Source organism: Schistocerca americana, chromosome 11, assembly GCF_021461395.2.
Source record: "Schistocerca americana isolate TAMUIC-IGC-003095 chromosome 11, iqSchAmer2.1, whole genome shotgun sequence".
NCBI classification, from domain to species: Eukaryota; Metazoa; Arthropoda; class Insecta; order Orthoptera; family Acrididae; genus Schistocerca; species Schistocerca americana.
In genome coordinates this window covers 26,251,615-26,269,785 of record NC_060129.1, presented here as the reverse complement: position 1 = coordinate 26,269,785, position 18,171 = coordinate 26,251,615, and the positions used below count along the sequence as shown (strand labels likewise).

Sequence of the window (18,171 nt, the reverse complement as noted above, 5' to 3'; positions counted from 1 at the left end):
GTCAGCTCGGAAACGGAAACGGCAACGGCCGTCTGTATGTTCCTACTGCCACAAAATTCTTTCCGACCCTTCGTGCCTCAAACGGCACGAATTACTTCATACACAGAAGAAACAGTTTCACTGCGTCGATTGTGGTAAGCATTTCACACAAGCTCGCTATCTTCAGAAACACAGAGGAACACATTCTAAATCCACACAGTTCACGTGCAACGAATGTGGCAGATCTTTCAAGCGAAGTGACACTCTTCTGAAACACAGGCTAGTACATAGTGAAGTGAGACCGTATAGGTGTGGGGACTGTGGTAAAACTTTCAAATTACGTGGTTACCTCTTACATCATACTAGAATTCACATCGGAGAGAAGCCGTACGAGTGCGACGATTGCGGTGTTTCTTTCATGCGACCTTACAGTCTTGTGGAACACAGAAGGCAGCATTCTGTTGACAGGCCGTATGAGTGCAACGTGTGCAGCGCAACTTTTATTAGGGCTGTTACGCTAAGGGAACACAAGAGAATCCACACGGGGGAGAGGCCGCACGTGTGTGGCAATTGTGGCGAGACTTTCTCTCGCGCTGCTGGTCTTCGGAAACATCGGCAACTCAGTGCTGCGGAAATGCTACCGAGGTGCGACGACTGCAACAAATCTTTCGAATTTGATGATCTCCTAAAGCAACTCGTAGTAATGCGAACAGAAGGGAGGTCTCACCAGTGTATTAATTGTGGCAAATCTTTCGTACGACCCTTCGAGCTTACGACTCCGTACGAATGTAGCTATTGTGGGGAAATTTTCTGCCGCATTACTGCCTTCAGAAAACACGGAGTCATTCATGTGAAAAAAAAGTTGTACGCATGTGTCGGTTGTGGAAACACGTACAAGCGACGCGATAATCTTCAGAGGCATCAAAAGACGGCGTCGTGTGGCAACTCTTTCGTTAGAGTCGATGTTGCGAAGAAGAAGGCGTACGAGTGCGTCGATTGTGGGAAATCCTTCGATAAAGCTAGATCCCTCAGGAGGCATCAGAGAAAAAGGTCGTGCAAGTCTAAGGATAGCAGCAAATCTTTGTCGAGTTGATGTCGTGAAGAGCAGTAGAAAAATCCCTAGTGCAGTGATACGACAATAACCACAATTGGTATGAAGTCTTTTTACCTCTGGTGAGGGCAAGCCATTCTGGAAAATAAAATACACAAAGACAGTATTAAAACAGTAGTGTTTATTACCAAATCCTGCATCTTGGACAATTAACACTGTGAACTGAAAAGTGCAGAATAGCAGCATTTGTGGTACATTAGGATATTGGATCATTTACAGTTTTGATGTTGATTGGAAATACTTAAATTGAGTAATAACTTCATCCGAACTGTTGATTCACTCAACATGCACACAGTGATGATGCCAGGCACTACAAGGTCTGTCTGGAGAACAATGTCGCCGGTTCTGTTCTGCTCACATACGGGGCACACCGCGGTGTACACGACTAGGCTAGTCGGTGCGAGTCGTTAGCTCCCCAGTGTGACTGACCACAATTTCCTCAGCTCGCGGAGTGTTTAGGTGTGTCCCCACATCAGGGTTGGCCGCGGCACGTAAAACTGCACGGTACACAATGTGCTGCACGCGGTGCGGTCCAGGCTACGTCTCGGCGTTGCTCTTTCTTTCTCGCAACTACTGTGTACAGTGCGACGTTTCACTTGGTAGTGCTAAGCAGCACTGTTCCTTCTGGATTTTGGTTTGGCATTTTTTGGGTTGGCACAACTTTCTTTGTTTTGTCACAATTGCAGGTCATTGCTGTTCTGCTATTTGCATACAATTTAAAGGAAGCTTGAAGGTCCATCGGCTGTTTGCATACAAAGAGGCATTCGAGGAATCTGTCATCACGAGCCTTTAACAATGAATGATTATCATAGTTGTTTTTTTTTTTTTTTTTTTTGAGAGAATACGAGAATTCTCAGTACCTACTCTGCAGATGCACAATTGACAGGTACTATTGTACTACAATATTTACTATGCTGTGCATAAAGAATTTAAAGAGTTATGTGATGGAGAAAGAGCACACGGCTGCAACTGTCGACAAACCGTTTGTGAGGGAGTCAGTGATCTGTACGGTGATAAATACTTTGTCCTACGTTTGCAGGCAACGAGTGGATGATGGAACTGGTGGTACAAATAGTAAATTTTCTCAAGTAGCATGCATTATTTCACCATAAATTTCAACAATGTTTGATGGAATTGAATGAAGAGTTTTGAGACTTTGCAGTAATACGTGAAGTATGTTGGTTAATTCGAGTGACACTTCTGGAAGTATTTTTTTTATTTAAAACACACTATTCTTAAATTTATCAAGGAAAAAGGAAACCAGGAATGAAATCGACAACACCCGGAATGCATTGCGTATCTCGCATTGTAAATGGATATGACTGCACACTACCCTCTGTAGTACTTTGCTAGGGGTGAAGCCTGCCGAGGAACACCGTCCACTTCCTTGAGCTCGTCGGCGGTAAGAAAAATGAAAATTTTGAGGAATTCATTGTCGCATTGTAAGAATTACAGGAATGGTTTCCTAAACATTTTCAGAACACTGCCACTCTCACGTTTTTGAGCTGTGTTTGACAGACTGCTGTTTCAGTCGAAAGCAACTCTTAGCATGTGCAGATGAAAGTGATTGTCTTTTAAATGGAAATTAAACTTCAGATCAAATTCTTTCATGTCAAAACTATCCAGGAGTTCTATGAAGCTGTCCTCAGGAAGTGTTTCAACATCTCCATGATGAGGTTGCTCATGTTATACCAGTATTTCAATCAAAATGTGTGTGAAAGGCTTTTTCGGCTATGAAATTCGGTGATTGATGGTATTCACGGTTACATGGCAAATGGAATGATGCAAGTCTGCAGAACTATCTGCATTTGTACAGAGTTGTTGGCCATTCCTGCCCTTCACGAATCTCATTTGGCAGCTGATTCCACCCGTGTTGCAATATTCACTTGAACAGTGATACACAAAAAAATCTGGACGTAACCTGGGCAGTCCACCGCAAAAGCTTTCCCAGTGATTGAGTAGACATTTGGCAGCTAATGTCCTACAACTCCGAATTGAAAAAAATGTTTGCCCCTGGAACACCTACTCTTTTGACATTGATGAAATTTGCTCACACCCTTCAATGCCGAAATGGGAAGAATTTTTGAGCCCAGACTATAGAATGTGTGTTTGCATAGTCTGAGCTAAAGACGTACAGCCAATCCATGTCTGAGGGATTAATGCGTGTCTGAGGGATTGTAACTGAGCATTTGAAAAAGAAGGTATGGAAACTTCATCAACAGTGGATCCAGCCACACTGCCTTCTTGTTGAGTGATTGTCTGGTAAAAGAGGCGTGGCAACGCTGCCTCTACCTCCCTACAGTTCAGACATGGCTCCGGCTGAGTTTCCTCGTACCCAGCTGAAGGCTCTCTCAAAAGGACACAGTTTCGAGACCTACAAATGTGACAGTGGCTGTTATGCTTACCCTAGAGGATGTCCTTCCACTGTGCGTGTCATAATCTCACTGGCTAAAATGTATAAACGAAGTCATCGGAAGATGAAACCAAGTACTAGCTAATTTTGACAAGATACCAGCACGATACAAAAAGTGGCTGCTTACCGGCTAAGATTGACAGAAGATTCGCAAAAGGTCAAAGAAGGGCAGCTCGTTTTGTGTTATCTTGAAATAGGGGTGAAAGAGGGCCACCCCTGCTCATTTGTCATAGCAATGACAATCGTGAAAACAAAGATGTTTTTCATTGTGGCGAGATCTTTTTACAAAATTTCGGTCACCACCTGTCTCTCCCAAATACGAAAAAATTTTATTGACACCTACCTACGTAGGGAGACATGATTAATTTTTCTGTATGAGCTCCATTATCTCTTAATTTAAGCATTCCCCCCAGGGGGTCCACAACTCTTTTGTGGATACGTGCATGGCGAGCACGGGGCCCCGAGCCATTGCAGCCTTCTTTCTCTCCCGGGCTGCATTTCCTTTCCCTTCCCCTCCTTTCCCCTCCATGCCCCTTTCCCCTCGCCCTCTCCTCTCCCTCTATTGGTGTCCTTGCTTATGTTGGCCCTGCTATCCTCTTGGTTCTGTTGGTTTTACACTCCGGCTTTGTTGCGTAATCGTCTCCTCCTTTTGGCATTCCTTGGTCCCCCTCTGGGGTTTGACCTCCATTACAAAATTTCTCCTCCTTAGTGTGAGCCATTTGGGGATGAGCACCTTACCTAGTGTCTCCGACGTGCGCCCTCCTAGTACATTCCACCTTTTCTTCCACGTCGTTGTGTGATGCTAGGGTGCATAGCCAGCACGGTAGCCAGCCCGTGTGGTGGGGTCGCTATGCACCCTTTTGGTTGAGCCCCCTGAACACAAAGGGATCACACTTCTGATACCTGAGCTGTGACCACCTCATGCATGCCTTGGAGTGGTTGCTCGTCATCCTGGAGCATCGGAACTCCCGGCAATGGCCGCCGTGCCAGATGGCCCTTGCTGTGGCTGGGTGGCGCCCGTGAGGAGAGCCCCTGATCGGAGTGGGTGGTATCAGGGCGGACGCTATGCAGATGAAACGCATACGGGTCCAAAACTCTGGCCGTTCTTCTGCGGCCGTCTCTCTGCGTGGTACTGATTCCTCAAGTGCTGCTTCTCTTGCCCCTTCGGCCTTCCCTTCCATGGCTACCCCCTGGGAAGAGGGTCAGGCCCGTCGTCTAGGGGCAAAACCTTTCCCCCGTTATCTAGTTTGCACCAGGACTGATGGAGATACTTTCACCAGTGTCAAACCTTTATTCTTTGTGGAACACATTGAAGACAAGTTTGGCGAAGTGGACTCCCTGAGCAAGATGCGGTCGGGTTCGTTGCTGATAAAAACCGCTTCAGCTGCCCAATCTGCGGCCCTTCGTGCCTGTACCCATCTTGGCACAATTCCTGTGTCCATTACCCCTCACCAGTCTCTAAATATGGTACAAGGTGTGATTTTTCACAGGGACCTCATCCTTCAAACTGATGAGGAACTTCGGGACAATCTCGGACGGCGGGGTGTTCACTTTGTTCGGCGTGTTCAGAAGGGTCCTAAAGATAATCGTATTGATACTGGTGCCTTTATCCTGGCCTTTGAAGGGGATACCCTTCCTGAGAAAGTTAAGATTATGGTCTATCGTTGTGATGTGAAGCCGTACATCCCACCTCCTATGAGGTGTTTTAAGTGCTTGCGTTTTGGCCACATGTCTTCTCGCTGTTCTCAGGACCCTCTCTGTGGTGACTGTGGACGTCCACTCCATGAGGGGAGTCCCTGTCTTCCCCCTCCTGTATGTGTAAATTGTCATGGTAGTCATTCTCCACGTTCACCAGATTGCCCAGTATATAAGAAAGAAAAAAAGATACAAGAGTATAAGTCCCTCGATCGTTTAAGCTACACAGAGGCCCGTAAGAAATATGCACGACTACACCCTGTGTCCATGACATCTAGTTACGCCTTGGTTACATCTTTACCCCTTCCTCCCCCTTCCTTACCCCCATCCCGGACCCCTCTCCTCCCCCCCTCCCCTGCGGCTCCCACACCTTCTCCTCTGGGCGCTGCTCCCCCTCCCCAGCCGGAGAAGTGTCCCACTCCTTCGGCGTCTGCCGGTCAAGGGCGCCTCTCCCGAGATGCCCCTTCCCGGCACCTTCCAGGTCAAAGGTCTGCTGCCGCGCGGCGACCGCGAGAGCCGCGGGCTGTGGGCCCGCACGTCACCCGGTCTCTTTCTGTTCCTGATATTGCTGCAGCTGGCTCCTTTATGCCACACAGCCCTCCTCGATCTCAGCCTGAAAAGAAGAAGAAACATAAGTCCCGGGACAAAGAGCCTCTGGTGTCACCGGAGGTCCCTTCCCCGACTTCACAACCGGATTCTGACCTGTCGTTCATGGATGTCGCCCCCTCCTTGTCGGTGACGGGCGGGGACCCGGCGGTATGACTGGATTTAGCGTGTTCCGCCCTCATTTAACCCATCGTTCTGTGGTTCTCCAATGGAATTGTAATGGCTACTATCGTCACCTTCCGGAATTGAAATCCCTTCTTTTGTCCTACTCTGCAGCTTGTGTGGTTCTCCAGGAATCTCATTTTACTGATGCTCACTCACCGACCCTCCGTGGGTTCCGTGTTTTCTGTCGAAATCGGGTCGGACCCTTGCGGGCTTCTGGTGGCGTTTGTACGTTGGTCCGTACAGACATTGCTAGCACGTGGATTCCTCTCCAAACTACATTGGAAGCGGTTGCTGTTAGGGTCCACTTAGACTCTGCAGTCACAGTTTGCAATCTTTATCTCCCTCCTGACAGGACACTTACACCTGCTGCCTTAACCACCCTTCTTCAGCAACTTCCTCCTCCCTTCCTCCTCCTTGGGGATTTTAATGCTCATCATCCTTTGTGGGGCAGTGCTCTTCCATCTCGACGAGGTCTTCTTATAGACCAATTTATTGCAGACCACGACCTGTGCCTTCTTAATGATGGCTCCCCTACTCATTTCAGTGCCGGTCATGGTACCTTTTCTGCCATTGATCTTTCTCTTTCTTCTCCCTCTCTCCTCCCTTCATTAAACTGGTCGCCACACGACGACCTTTGTGATAGTGACCATTTCCCGTTGATCATCACGCTCCCTTCCCGCTCCCCGATGGACAGGTTACCTCGTTGGTCTTTCCACCACGCCGATTGGCCTCTATACACTGCACAGGTCGAGTTTTCTCCCTCTTTGTCGGGTTGTATTGATGACGTCCTACGTGACGTGTCTGACGTGATTGTTCGCACTGCTAACCTTGCTGTCCCACGCTCATCTGGACCATTTCGTCACTGGCAAGTCCCGTGGTGGAGTACGGCCATTGCCATTGCCATCCGTGATCGCCGTCGAGCTTTGCAACACTTCAAGAGGCACCCATCCGTAGCCAGCCTTACTACCTTTAAACGCCTTCGCGCTAAAGCCCGTTATTTAATCAAACAGAGCAAGCGGATATGTTGGGAACGATTCGTTTCTTCCCTTGGTTCCACTGTCCCTCTGTCACGGGTATGGGCTACACTTCGCTCTCTCCAAGGTTGCCATCGGCAGTCCACCCTCCCAGGCCTTCACCTCCCAGATGGCATTTGTACGGACCCATTAGTTCTCGCAGAACATCTTGCGACCCATTTTGCAGTGGCATCAACATCAGCCTCCGATCCAGCTGCTTTCCTTCATCAAAAACAGCAGGCTGAAGCTCTCACCTTATGTTTCACTACTTGTGAGCCAGAATCTTACAACGAACCTTTTACTGAATGGGAATTTCTTTCTGCTCTATCTTCTTCTCATGATACGGCCCCTGGCCCAGATTCCATTCATAACCAACTGCTTCAACATCTCAGTGCTCCACAACGGCAACATCTTCTTCGGGTGTTTAACCGTATCTGGCTCCAGGGTTACTTCCCTTCTCAGTGGAGGGATAGCATTGTGGTTCCTGTCCTTAAGCCTGGTAAGAACCCCCTATCTGTTGACAGCTATCGGCCAATTAGTTTGACCAATGTTGTTTGTAGTTTGTAAGTTACTCGAACGGATGGTAGCCCGTCGGCTCACTTGGGTCCTCGAATCTCGGGATCTATTGTCCCCTTACCAGTGTGGCTTTCGAGAGGGACGATTTCCAATCGATCATTTACTTCGCTTGGGATCCGCAGTTCGGCAGGCTTTTTCCCAGCGCCGCCATTTGGTTGCAGTGTTTTTTGACCTTCGCAAGGCCTATGACACGGCCTGGCGCCATCACATCTTACTAACCCTTCATCAGTGGGGTCTTCGGGGCCCACTCCCGATTTTTATCCGCCAGTTCCTGATCCATCGGTCATTCAGAGTTCGAGTTGGTACTGCTTTTAGTTCTCCACGGACCCACGAGACGGGCATTCCACAGGGTTCTGTCTTGAGTGTCCTTCTTTTCCTCATTGCTATCGATGGACTTGTGGCCTCTGTAGGTCCCTTGGTCGCTCCTGCCCTGTATGTGGATGATTTCTGCATTTGGGTTAGTTCCTCCTCGATGGCATCTGCAGAACGGCAGCTCCAGGTGGCTATACGGCGTGCCTCTGCATGGACCCACTCACACGGGTTTCAATTCTCTCCTTTAAAATCGCGGGTGGTCCACTTCTGTCGCCGTACTACGGTCCACCCTGATCCAGAGCTCTATCTCGACGCACAACGATTGCCTGTGGTCCCACAGTTTCGTTTCCTGGGTCTTCTTTTCGACAACAAGCTCACTTGGCTGCCCCATATCAGACTCCTGAAGGTAGGATGTTTCCGTAAACTCAACGTCCTTTGCTTCCTTGCCCACTCCTCCTGGGGTGCGGACCGTTCCCTCCTCCTCCGTCTTTATCGTGCTCTAGTTCTGTCTCGTTTGGACTATGGTTGTCAAGTTTATGGTTCAGCTGCTCCTTCCACACTGCACGTGCTGGATCCAGTCCACCATTGTGGTATCCGTTTGGCCACCGGTGCCTTCCCTACTAGCCCTGTTGATAGTCTCCTGGTTGAAGCTGGGATCCCCCCCCTTTCTGTTCGGCGGTCCCAGCTTCTGGTGTCTTATGCCCTCACTATCCGTTCTTCTCCCACTCATCCTTCCTATTCTATCCTGTTCCCAGACCATGGACGTCGCCCACCCGACTCCCGCCCTCGGGCGGGTTTACCGGTTGGGCTGCACCTTGCGTCTGTTTACCGTAATTTTCAGCTTCCTTCTTTGTCCTGTCTTCCTCGCTCCCTCCCCTCCACCCCTCCTTGGTTAGTTCCTCGGCCTCGACTTCGGATGGATCTCCGCCGCGGACCGAAAGATTCCATCCCCCCGGTGGTGTTCCGTACCTTTTTCCGCCAAATTTTATGGGAGTTTCGGGATGCTGTTGTTTTTTACACTGATGGCTCTAAATCTGCTGATCATGTTGGGTATGCCTTCACGTCCTCCGTTGGAACGGAAAATCATCTGCTGCCACCTACATGTGGGGTGTTTACTGCGGAATTGATGGCAATTTCCCGGGCCCTTACCTTTATTAAACAATCCCAACACAATCGCGTTCTGTTATGTACGGACTCGATGAGTGGCCTTCTTGCTATTGACCGGTGTTTTTCGCGCCATCCATTGGTCTCTGCCATCCATGACAATCTCGCTGATATTCACCGTGCTGCTTGTTCTATTGACTTCCTTTGGGTCCCTGGCCATGTGGGTATCCCGGGTAATGAGCTCGCTGATCGTTTGGCTGGGGGAGCAGTTACTTACCCCCCGTTTTCCGTAACCCCTCCTGCAGCGGATTTACGGCTTCACATCAAATCTCACTTCGCACAGTCATGGGCCAATTTTTGGGAGGCTACTCCACTGTCTAATAAACTTCGTGCAATTAAGGTGACACCAGGCCCATGGCGTTCTTCCTTTCGCCTCTCCCAAAAGGACTCGACTACACTGTGTCGTCTCCGCATTGGCCATACCAGGCTGACCCATGGTTTTCTTTTGCGTGATGAGCCACCCCCGCTATGTGGTTGTGGAGCCTTCCAGTCAGTGGCCCACATTTTGGTTGAATGCCCCCTTCTTTTGGCTCTGCGTGTTAAGTACAGACTCCCCCACACTTTACCTTTGATGTTGGCTGACGATTCCCGGATGGTCTCTCTGGTTCTCAGTTTCCTCCGGGAGAGTGGTTTTTATTCTCAGTTTTAAAGTTTTTAATCTCTCTCTGGTGTTGGGGCAGGGCGGTGAGTGTTTGGGTGTCTCCCACTGTAGGCAGTGTTCAGAGATTCCCGATTCACCTCCCTGACCGGAATCCTCTTTTCTTCCCCTTTTACTCTGTTTTTACCCCTTCTTTTTAAGGCTTGGTTAGTCTTTCTATTCCCATACGTACTTTCTGCATTATAGCAGTTGTACCTTTTAAGTCACAGGTGGTCTTGCCTATGCTGCTTCAGCATAGTGTTGGGTTCGTTTCTCTTGCCAACTTCCCTCATTTGTGACTGCCCTTTTACGTTTTTCCCTTTTTCCGTTTTATTGTTCTGACTTTTCTGAGATGTCTAGTTAGCAGAATGGAGTATATTTGAAACAAGGGACTGATGACCTCGCTGTTTGGTCCCTTACACCTCAAACTACCAATTTAAGCATTCGATTTTCCGTAGTTCTGTTAGAGAATGGAACGGTAGAGAAATAGCGTGAAAGTGATTCGATGAACCCTGTGGCGGGCACTTAAGTGTGAATTGCAGGGCAGGCATGTAGATGCAGCGTGATGTAGAAGGATTCTATTTCTTTGCGTTATTGCATCCTGGTCAATAAATTAGTTTTTGTTGACTTGGTGGCATTGCTTTGTGGATAGTGATTTGAAATACGTGCACAAGCTTGCCTGCCCTTATCTTCATGCCACATTATTCATATGCGCCACACAACGTTACACCGTTCAGTACTCAAACAATGGAAAATCCGGGATGGAATGTAACAATATTATGAGGAAAAAAGTTGATACTCACCATATAGCAGTGATGCAGATTCTCAGATAGGCACAACACAGAGACTCTCGCAATTATAGCTTTCAGCCCTTTAATTATCAGAAAAAGAAATTAAAATTTGTTATATCTCCTAAAATGCAGTGTATGGGAAACCCAAAAACACTGAAAATTTTGGGATGTGGTGTTATTGTAATTGCCCAGTCTTTTATAGTGCCATATTTCTGAAGGCTGCGTCCCAAAATTGGATTGTCTTTAACTGGTATCCTTCAAAATACAGAATATTTATAGAAACAGATTACTTGAGTGTAAATCATGCTAAAAACATCACTTAGGTGGGTGGTTCTGAAGGTTCAGTTTTGAATTTTAGTTTTGCATGGTGATGAACTTAAGGAATCGGGAAATCATGTTACGTGAAATTATTAATGGTATGCATCACAATCTCCAGCAGCAAGAACTGTGTAATTTTCATACTATGAATCTAAAATACTTCTAAAAATGATGTACTTGACAGAACTGTATACAGAAATTGTGCAATTATTAAAAATAGAAGGTTGAGGGGTGTTAGGTTGACAGAAACATGATGTTTTTCAGTATGAACATTTTATTAATAGCTTCTGTGTTCTACATACTTTTGTGAAGAATCCTCCAAAAATTGTGTGTACCAGAGACCCATTTTTTTTTCCCCCACCCTTTCAATCAGACCTTGTAAGAATCACTCAGAAGGGCATCATAAATAGTTTCAAAGGTTGCGATAATCATAGTAATCTGATCAGCTATTGAACTATTTTTGAAATATCGTGCAATTGTGCTTGTGGCTCAACAAGCAAACAAGTAGGCTGGATGCTGCAGTTATTTGCTTTTTACTTCTGTCTTGTGCTGTCATATGCTTCTGCACTTGGAGAAACAGTACACTTATGTGAAACGTGAAACACTTTTCAGTCATTACAATTTCTAGAATGAAAAACCCCTCCAGTCACACGGCTGTAATAGTGACCTCAGTTAACACTTCCAAACTTTCTTTTTGTGTCGAGATTCCGAGACGTATTATGCCAGTATGGTACTAATTGTTGGGTATTCCCACCGGTGTCGCACCAGTTTTGCCGTCCTGCAAGAAACAGACGCCATTTTGGAACAGTATCCTGCTGCTGGCACCAATGTGCTTGTAAAACAAGGGTGTATCATATCTGAGCCATAACCGTACTGAGTTTGTTATTGCTTTTATAAAATCTTGACAGTGCACATTACAAAGTGCAGCTGAAACATCTGGTCCATTGTCCCATATGTTAAAAACTGTGCTGGTTGATGCTAGGTACCCACACTTCCACCTGAGAGATAGAGGGTACTTTTTGCCCTATCACACAAATCACTGAATTGAAGTAGTGGTGCGACGGAGCTAACATAGTCAGTGTGAGAAATCGCGTCATTGGAAAATGGAGCAATGAGTCAACATAACGTTTTGCTGCTAAGTAGGGAAAATAGGTGCAGAGAGACATTGAATGTTATTGCAAGTGTACAGTATTAAAGCAAAGAGAAATAAAGTGTGTGTGTGTGTGTGTGTGTGTGTGTGTGTGTGTGTGTGTGTGAGAGAGAGAGAGAGAGAGAGAGAGAGAGAGAGAGAGAGAGAGCGGGGGGGGGGGGGGGGGGGGTGAGAATGGATGGTTTAAATACTTTAGAGACAGAAAGGAAGGGTTGAGGATGAGTCGTGCTTGTGTTAGCTGTCAACATGTGCAGTTCCAGGTACTGAATGAGAGCAACTGATGCTGGCAGATGATTGGTGGCTGTCCTTAAGAAAGATAGCAGAAGAGTTGAATATAAGCAATATTGTTTACAAATATTTGAAAAATGGGAAATTTGTGCCCAGTGCATACTGAACACACTGCAGACGAGCAGACACTAACTCAGATGGAAATATCTGGCAGTTTCCTCAACGTACCAGCTTTTGGAACATGTCATCAGAGGAAGTGAAACCTGGTGCTGCAAATGTGATCTGGAGACCGAGTGACAGTCTGTTGCACGGTATTCAGCTTCTTCCTTGCCTCCCAAAAAGTCAGCTGGTACAATCTGAGAAAAATGTATTGATTGCCTTTTTTGGCAGCAAAGACTCAACTCACTTTGACATTTCGACCCTCGGGTGGGATTTTGTGATGGAAGTTTGTGAGGTAGTTTTGAAACAGCTGCTGCAATGCAACTGGGAGACTCGACCAGAACTAACTAGAGGGAACAGTGGAATTTGCTCCACAGCAACATCCGTCCACACACTGCGATCCGCAAACTCAACTTTCTCGCTCTGCACAAGACAATTCTTCTTTGACACACTCCTTATTCTACAGATTTGGTTCCGGCAGATTTTCTGTTTCCCTGCCTTAATTTATCCCTGAAATGCTTACAGTTCACAGACATTGCAGATATCCAACAACAAGTGCCTACAGTGCATTGTCAGCGACTACTTCTGACATTGATTTTTAGGCTCTTGGAAACTGTGAGCAAATGCTCCTTGTGTAATTTATCTTTCCCACAGCTTTACAAGTGATGTCAGAAGTGTGTTACGGCCAATGGTGATTGCTTTAACGGCCAGTGGTTGTTGTTTTCTTTATGTTCTTAGGCAGTTCACTTTTCAGATGTGCCTTGTACTTGCAGTATTGTTACAAGGAATATATTACGTAATTCGAATGAAGAAAAGTGTAGAAAATTATGTCTATGTCTTCTGCTGTGCATACTGTCAGCAGTAAATATCTTACATAAATAGTTTTGTAAAATACGGAGTTTTTCTGTATTATATTTTATGGGTGAAGATTTTTTAATAGTTGATGTTGAACATATGTAAGTTTGCATTGAAAGTAAATTAATATTACACCTGTCTGCAATAATATAAACTCTAATCTTAAATCTTAGCTATTTTATACAATGGATGATTATTCATAATGTAAACAAGTTTGTAATTACAAACAATTACATCATTTATTAAGTTTGTATTGAATTACTGTCCATTGATTATTGCTCTTTGTATTGGTACACAAACTTGAATGTTTGAAAATGAGAACATGGTCATAAATTGATCTATCCAATTTGTACTAAAGTGAAATTACCTGTGTATCAAGATGTACACAGAAAGTATGTGTTCTGTACGACAATTGGTAAATCTTGGGCTCACGCATTACAGCCTTACGCCAAAATATTGGGTATATTCCAGTGTATCAAAATATGTTGTACTTTCTGTTATTTGTATCTTGGATCATTGAAAATTTTATAGTGCAATTTTGTCAAAATCAATTTTGTACAGGTTTCATTTAAATTTTGGTTTGCTACAAGTGGTACTAGTGAATCTGATCATTTTATGCACGAAATCCATCTTCCATTTTCATTAAAAAAATGTAAAATATTCAAAACTACAACTAATGTACACAGAGATATAAGTGAACTGTATTGACAAAAACATTGATTTTCATTGTAAGATATTTGTATACTTGTTACAATAATTTTAATTTTTTACTATATTACATTTAAAAAAATATTTCATTTCTGGAGCATGTCAAAATTTATTAAGTCATTGATTTGGATGTGACTATAACACAGACACAATCACTATTTATACAAATATTAGTTCAGACTAGGAACTATGATGATTTAACTGAACTGTGTGTACGACATGACAAAATCAACTAATCGATACCGTGTTGTGGCACCAAATGAAGAGGCAGTACCGAACAAAATGGACTCCTGTACCGAGCTTGTCTCACGAAGCACACTTTCGAGGCTCTCGGGACGGTGAACAGTCTCATCTCTTTGTGCAGTCACAAATTCCTTCCCTTAGCCACCTCTTCCACAATATATCTGAATAACAGGACTCAGAGATAGTAGGCTTAGGATCAGTTTAATAAAAAACTGTTAATTCTGAATGATTTTGTCAGTATACAGCAGCTAATAGTGGTCGGTGTAAAGTTAGAAATGCTTTGTTTGACGTATCAGACAAAAACAGAAGCCAGTGCTCCTCCTCATATCCGACTCAGTGTAGAACATAGCTGCTTTTCTTTTAATATATGTATATATATTGATTACTCTATAAGTAATTACCATAATTGTCAGTTTGAGTACATTAACAAGCAGGTGGAACATTAGCTGGCTTCTAAGAACTAGTGCTAATGTGAAAATTAATTTGTTCCACATTGCTGAAGACTTGCATTTGTGATGCAGCTGATTTAAGATGACATCTGCTGTAGACCAACTTAAGCAAGTAAGGCAACGTGAACTATCTGCTTGACTGACTCATTCAGATATATGCCATGTATAAACATATAGGAATAATAAAAGAACTTAGCATAAAATAATGCGGAAACAATAGATAATAGTCCATCAGAATTTCGAAAATTGTTGGGGAAGTTGTGAAAAAAAATTACTGCTCATGTTCTTATATCACAGTGTCAAATCTTCTATGCACTATCAGAAGTAATAGTTCCACTTCGATACAATAAATAGGGATAGAGCTAAGGGCAGTCTCAGTTTAAAGTAGATGAGCTGTTAGTGTGTTTAGATGATCTCAAAAATAAGAGTGACATTGATATACTTTGTTTATCTGAATACCATGTAACTCTGTGGATGAAAAGTGTCAGTATAAATGGGCTTGATTTAGCATATTACACTTGTAGCATGGATAATGGAGGAGTTGCCTTCTACACAAAACAAGGGTATAAATACAAAACCGTAAAAGTTAGCAAATTTTGAGTCAATCAGCGCTTCGCAGTTTGTTCGTGTGAGCTATGGCCAGATAATGTAGTTTTGATATTAGCAACAGTGTACAGGTCTCCATTAGGAGATTGGGAGCTATTCATAAAAAAGTTTTACTCCATATTATGCTGTCTGTCAGACAAAAAGGAGAAGCTATTAATCTATGATAATCTCGGTGTAAAGTTCCTAAGCAATTCTGATAGAAAAAATGAACTAGAAGTATTACTATTTATTTATTTATTTAGCATATGGCGCTACACACATGGTTTACACTTATTACATTATGAAATTATATGATAAAATACACTATAAAATACATAGGTGAAGGATACATATTCAGATAAAATATAATACATAAACACAATAAAAAGTAACATCACAACAGATATTTTGCATTACACAAGTCTTCAAATTCTGACGTCCAAATTGGCGATCCATTTGAGGCAGGGCGGTGTGGCGTTGAAGGAGTCAGCCCGACTACTCTGGTAGGCTGATAATTCACTGTCCTGGGCGATGTGGGGTATTGTTTGATTAGGTGCCCCACAGTCACAGCCAGGGCTGGGAAGCTTTCCCCACTTGTGTAGATTGTGTGCACATAGTCCGTGTCCTGTTCGGATTCTGTGTAGGCTTTTCCATAGCTGTCATGGAAGTTCAAAGCCCTTAGGTTTCTCTGATGGACAGGTAAGTTCATGGTTGTCAGGGGAGGTACTATTACTCCAGCTCTCGTGCCGTTTAGTATCCGTGCTGAAGTTGGCAGCTGCCGGTTGTTGGGCCAGTCTTAAAGGGGGATTTCTGGAGTGGAGTCGTGTTCTTTCCAAAGTTGGGACATCTTCGTGGATAGGAAGTATGGGGTTATTCATTACCTTTGTGTATTCTTTCATCAGAGCTTTCTGTCTTCTCAGGGAGGGTGGAGCTATATGACTAAGTGTTGGAAGCCAATATAGTGGGGTAGTCTTTATGCATCCAGTAACGGTTCTCAGAGCAGCGTTGAGCTGGGTGTCCACCTTGTTTACATGCTTGCCGGTTAACCACGCCAGTGTACAGTACTCGGCTGCAGAGTACACTAAGGCGAGTGCAGAGGTTCGTATTGTGTCTGCTGCTGCTCCCCAGTTAGTGCTGCAGAGCCTCTGAATGAGGCTGTTCTGTGAGCTTATTTTATTGGATACATTTTCCAGGCATCTTTTGAAGGATAATGTTCTATCTAGAGTGACTCCCAGGTACTTTGGATATGGCTGATATCACAGTTGACTGTTATTCACATGAACCTTCTGCTCGTATCCCGCCATTCTGTTGTTCAAATGAAAACAGCTGACTTCAGTCTTGGTGGGATTTGGTATTAGCCTCCATTTGGTGAAATACTCATGCATTTTGTTTAGGTCTGTTGTGAGGATGTTTTCAGCGTCTTCAAACTGCTTGCCTTGGTAGCTAGGTCCATATCATCAGCATAGCTGAACTTCCTTGAGATGGTTTCAGGCAGGTCAGAGATGTAAAGATTAAAGAGCATTGGTGCTAAAACTTATATTGAGGCAGTCCATTGTTCAGCTTCCTCTGTTTGCTTATGTCATTACCCTGTATCACCTGGAAGTATCTATCCGAAAGCATGTTGTTGATAAGTCTCAGTGTCATATGGCAGGGGATTACTTTTATCAGTTTGTGTAGAAGTCATTCCTTCCATACAGTGTCATAGACAACTGTTAGGTCTATGAAAGCTACCGCTGTCTTTTTTTTTTTTTTTTTTTTTTTTTTTTTTTTTTTTTTTTTTTTTTTTTGTAAAAAAAATTGCTTCAATATACGTCGTTAGACTTGGAACCTGGTCTGTGCTCTCCTATTGGGTCTGAAACCTGCCTGCTTTGGTGGGATGACTTTAGTATTCGTGGGCCGAGCCTGTTGAGGAGTAGCCGTTCCAGAAGTTCGTAGCAGCAGCTGAGAAGAGCGATAGGGCTGTAACTTTTCGCTTTATCTGATGGTTTGTTTGGTTTCAGCACAACAATTATTTTAGTAATTTTAAAAGCTTTTGGCAGGCAGCCCGAAGTTAGTATGCATGAGTAAAACTTGGTCAGCCATTTCTTTGTTTCCTTCCCACATCGAGCGAGTGTGAGTGTGTGTGTGTGTGTGTGTGTGTGAGTGTGTGTGAAAGTGCTGGTAGGTCGATAGACACACAAACATACACACGAAATTCAAGCTTTCACAACAAACGGTTGCTTCATCAGGAAAGAGGGAAAGATGAAAGGATGTGAGTTTTAAGGGAAAGGGTAAGGAGTCATTCCAATCCCGGGAGCGGAAAGACTTACCTTAGGGGGAAGAAAGGACAGGTATACACTCGCCCACACACCCATATCCAACCACACATTCACAGACACAAACAGACATTTGTAAAGGCAAAGAGATTTGGCAGAGATGTCAGTCGAGGCAGAAGTACAGAGGCTAAGATGTTGTTGAAAGACAGGTGTGGTATGAGCGGCGGCAACTTGAAATTAGCAGAGGTTGAGGCCTGGCGGATAACAAGAAGATAGGATATACTGAAGGGCAAGTTCCCATCTCTGGAGTTCTGACAGGTTGGTGTTAGTGGGAAGTATCCAGATAACCCGGACGGTGTAACACTGTGCCAAGATATGCTGGCCGTACACCAAGGCATGTTTAGCCACAGGGTGATCCTCATTACCAACAAACACTGTCTGCCTGTGTCCACTCATGCGAATGGACAGTTTGTTGCTGGTCGTTCCCACATAGAAAGCTTCACAGTGTAGGCAGATTAGTTGGTAAATCACGTGGGTGCTTTCACACGTGGCTCTGCCTTTGATCGTGTACACCTTCCGGGTTACAGGACTGGAGTAGGTGGTGGTGGGAGGGTGCACGGGACAGGTTTTACACCGGGAGCAGTTACAAGGGTAGGAGCCAGAGGGTAGGGAAGGTGGTTTGGGGATTTCATAGGGATGAACTAAGAGGTTACGAAGGTTAGGTGGACGGCGGAAAGACACTCTTGGTGGAGTGGGGAG

At 44.8% G+C, this 18,171-nt stretch overlaps 1 protein-coding gene across 1 annotated transcript in view; it reads left to right on the top strand.

Moving 5' to 3' along the window:
• LOC124553972 (zinc finger protein 345-like) overlaps window positions 1–18,171 on the top strand; it is a 50,757-nt gene that overhangs the window by 9,648 nt on the left and 22,938 nt on the right. The window contains exon 3 of the mRNA XM_047127997.1: window positions 200–282. Within this exon, the coding sequence (XP_046983953.1) occupies window positions 200–282 (83 nt within the window). The remainder of the gene's footprint in view (window positions 1–199; window positions 283–18,171) is intronic.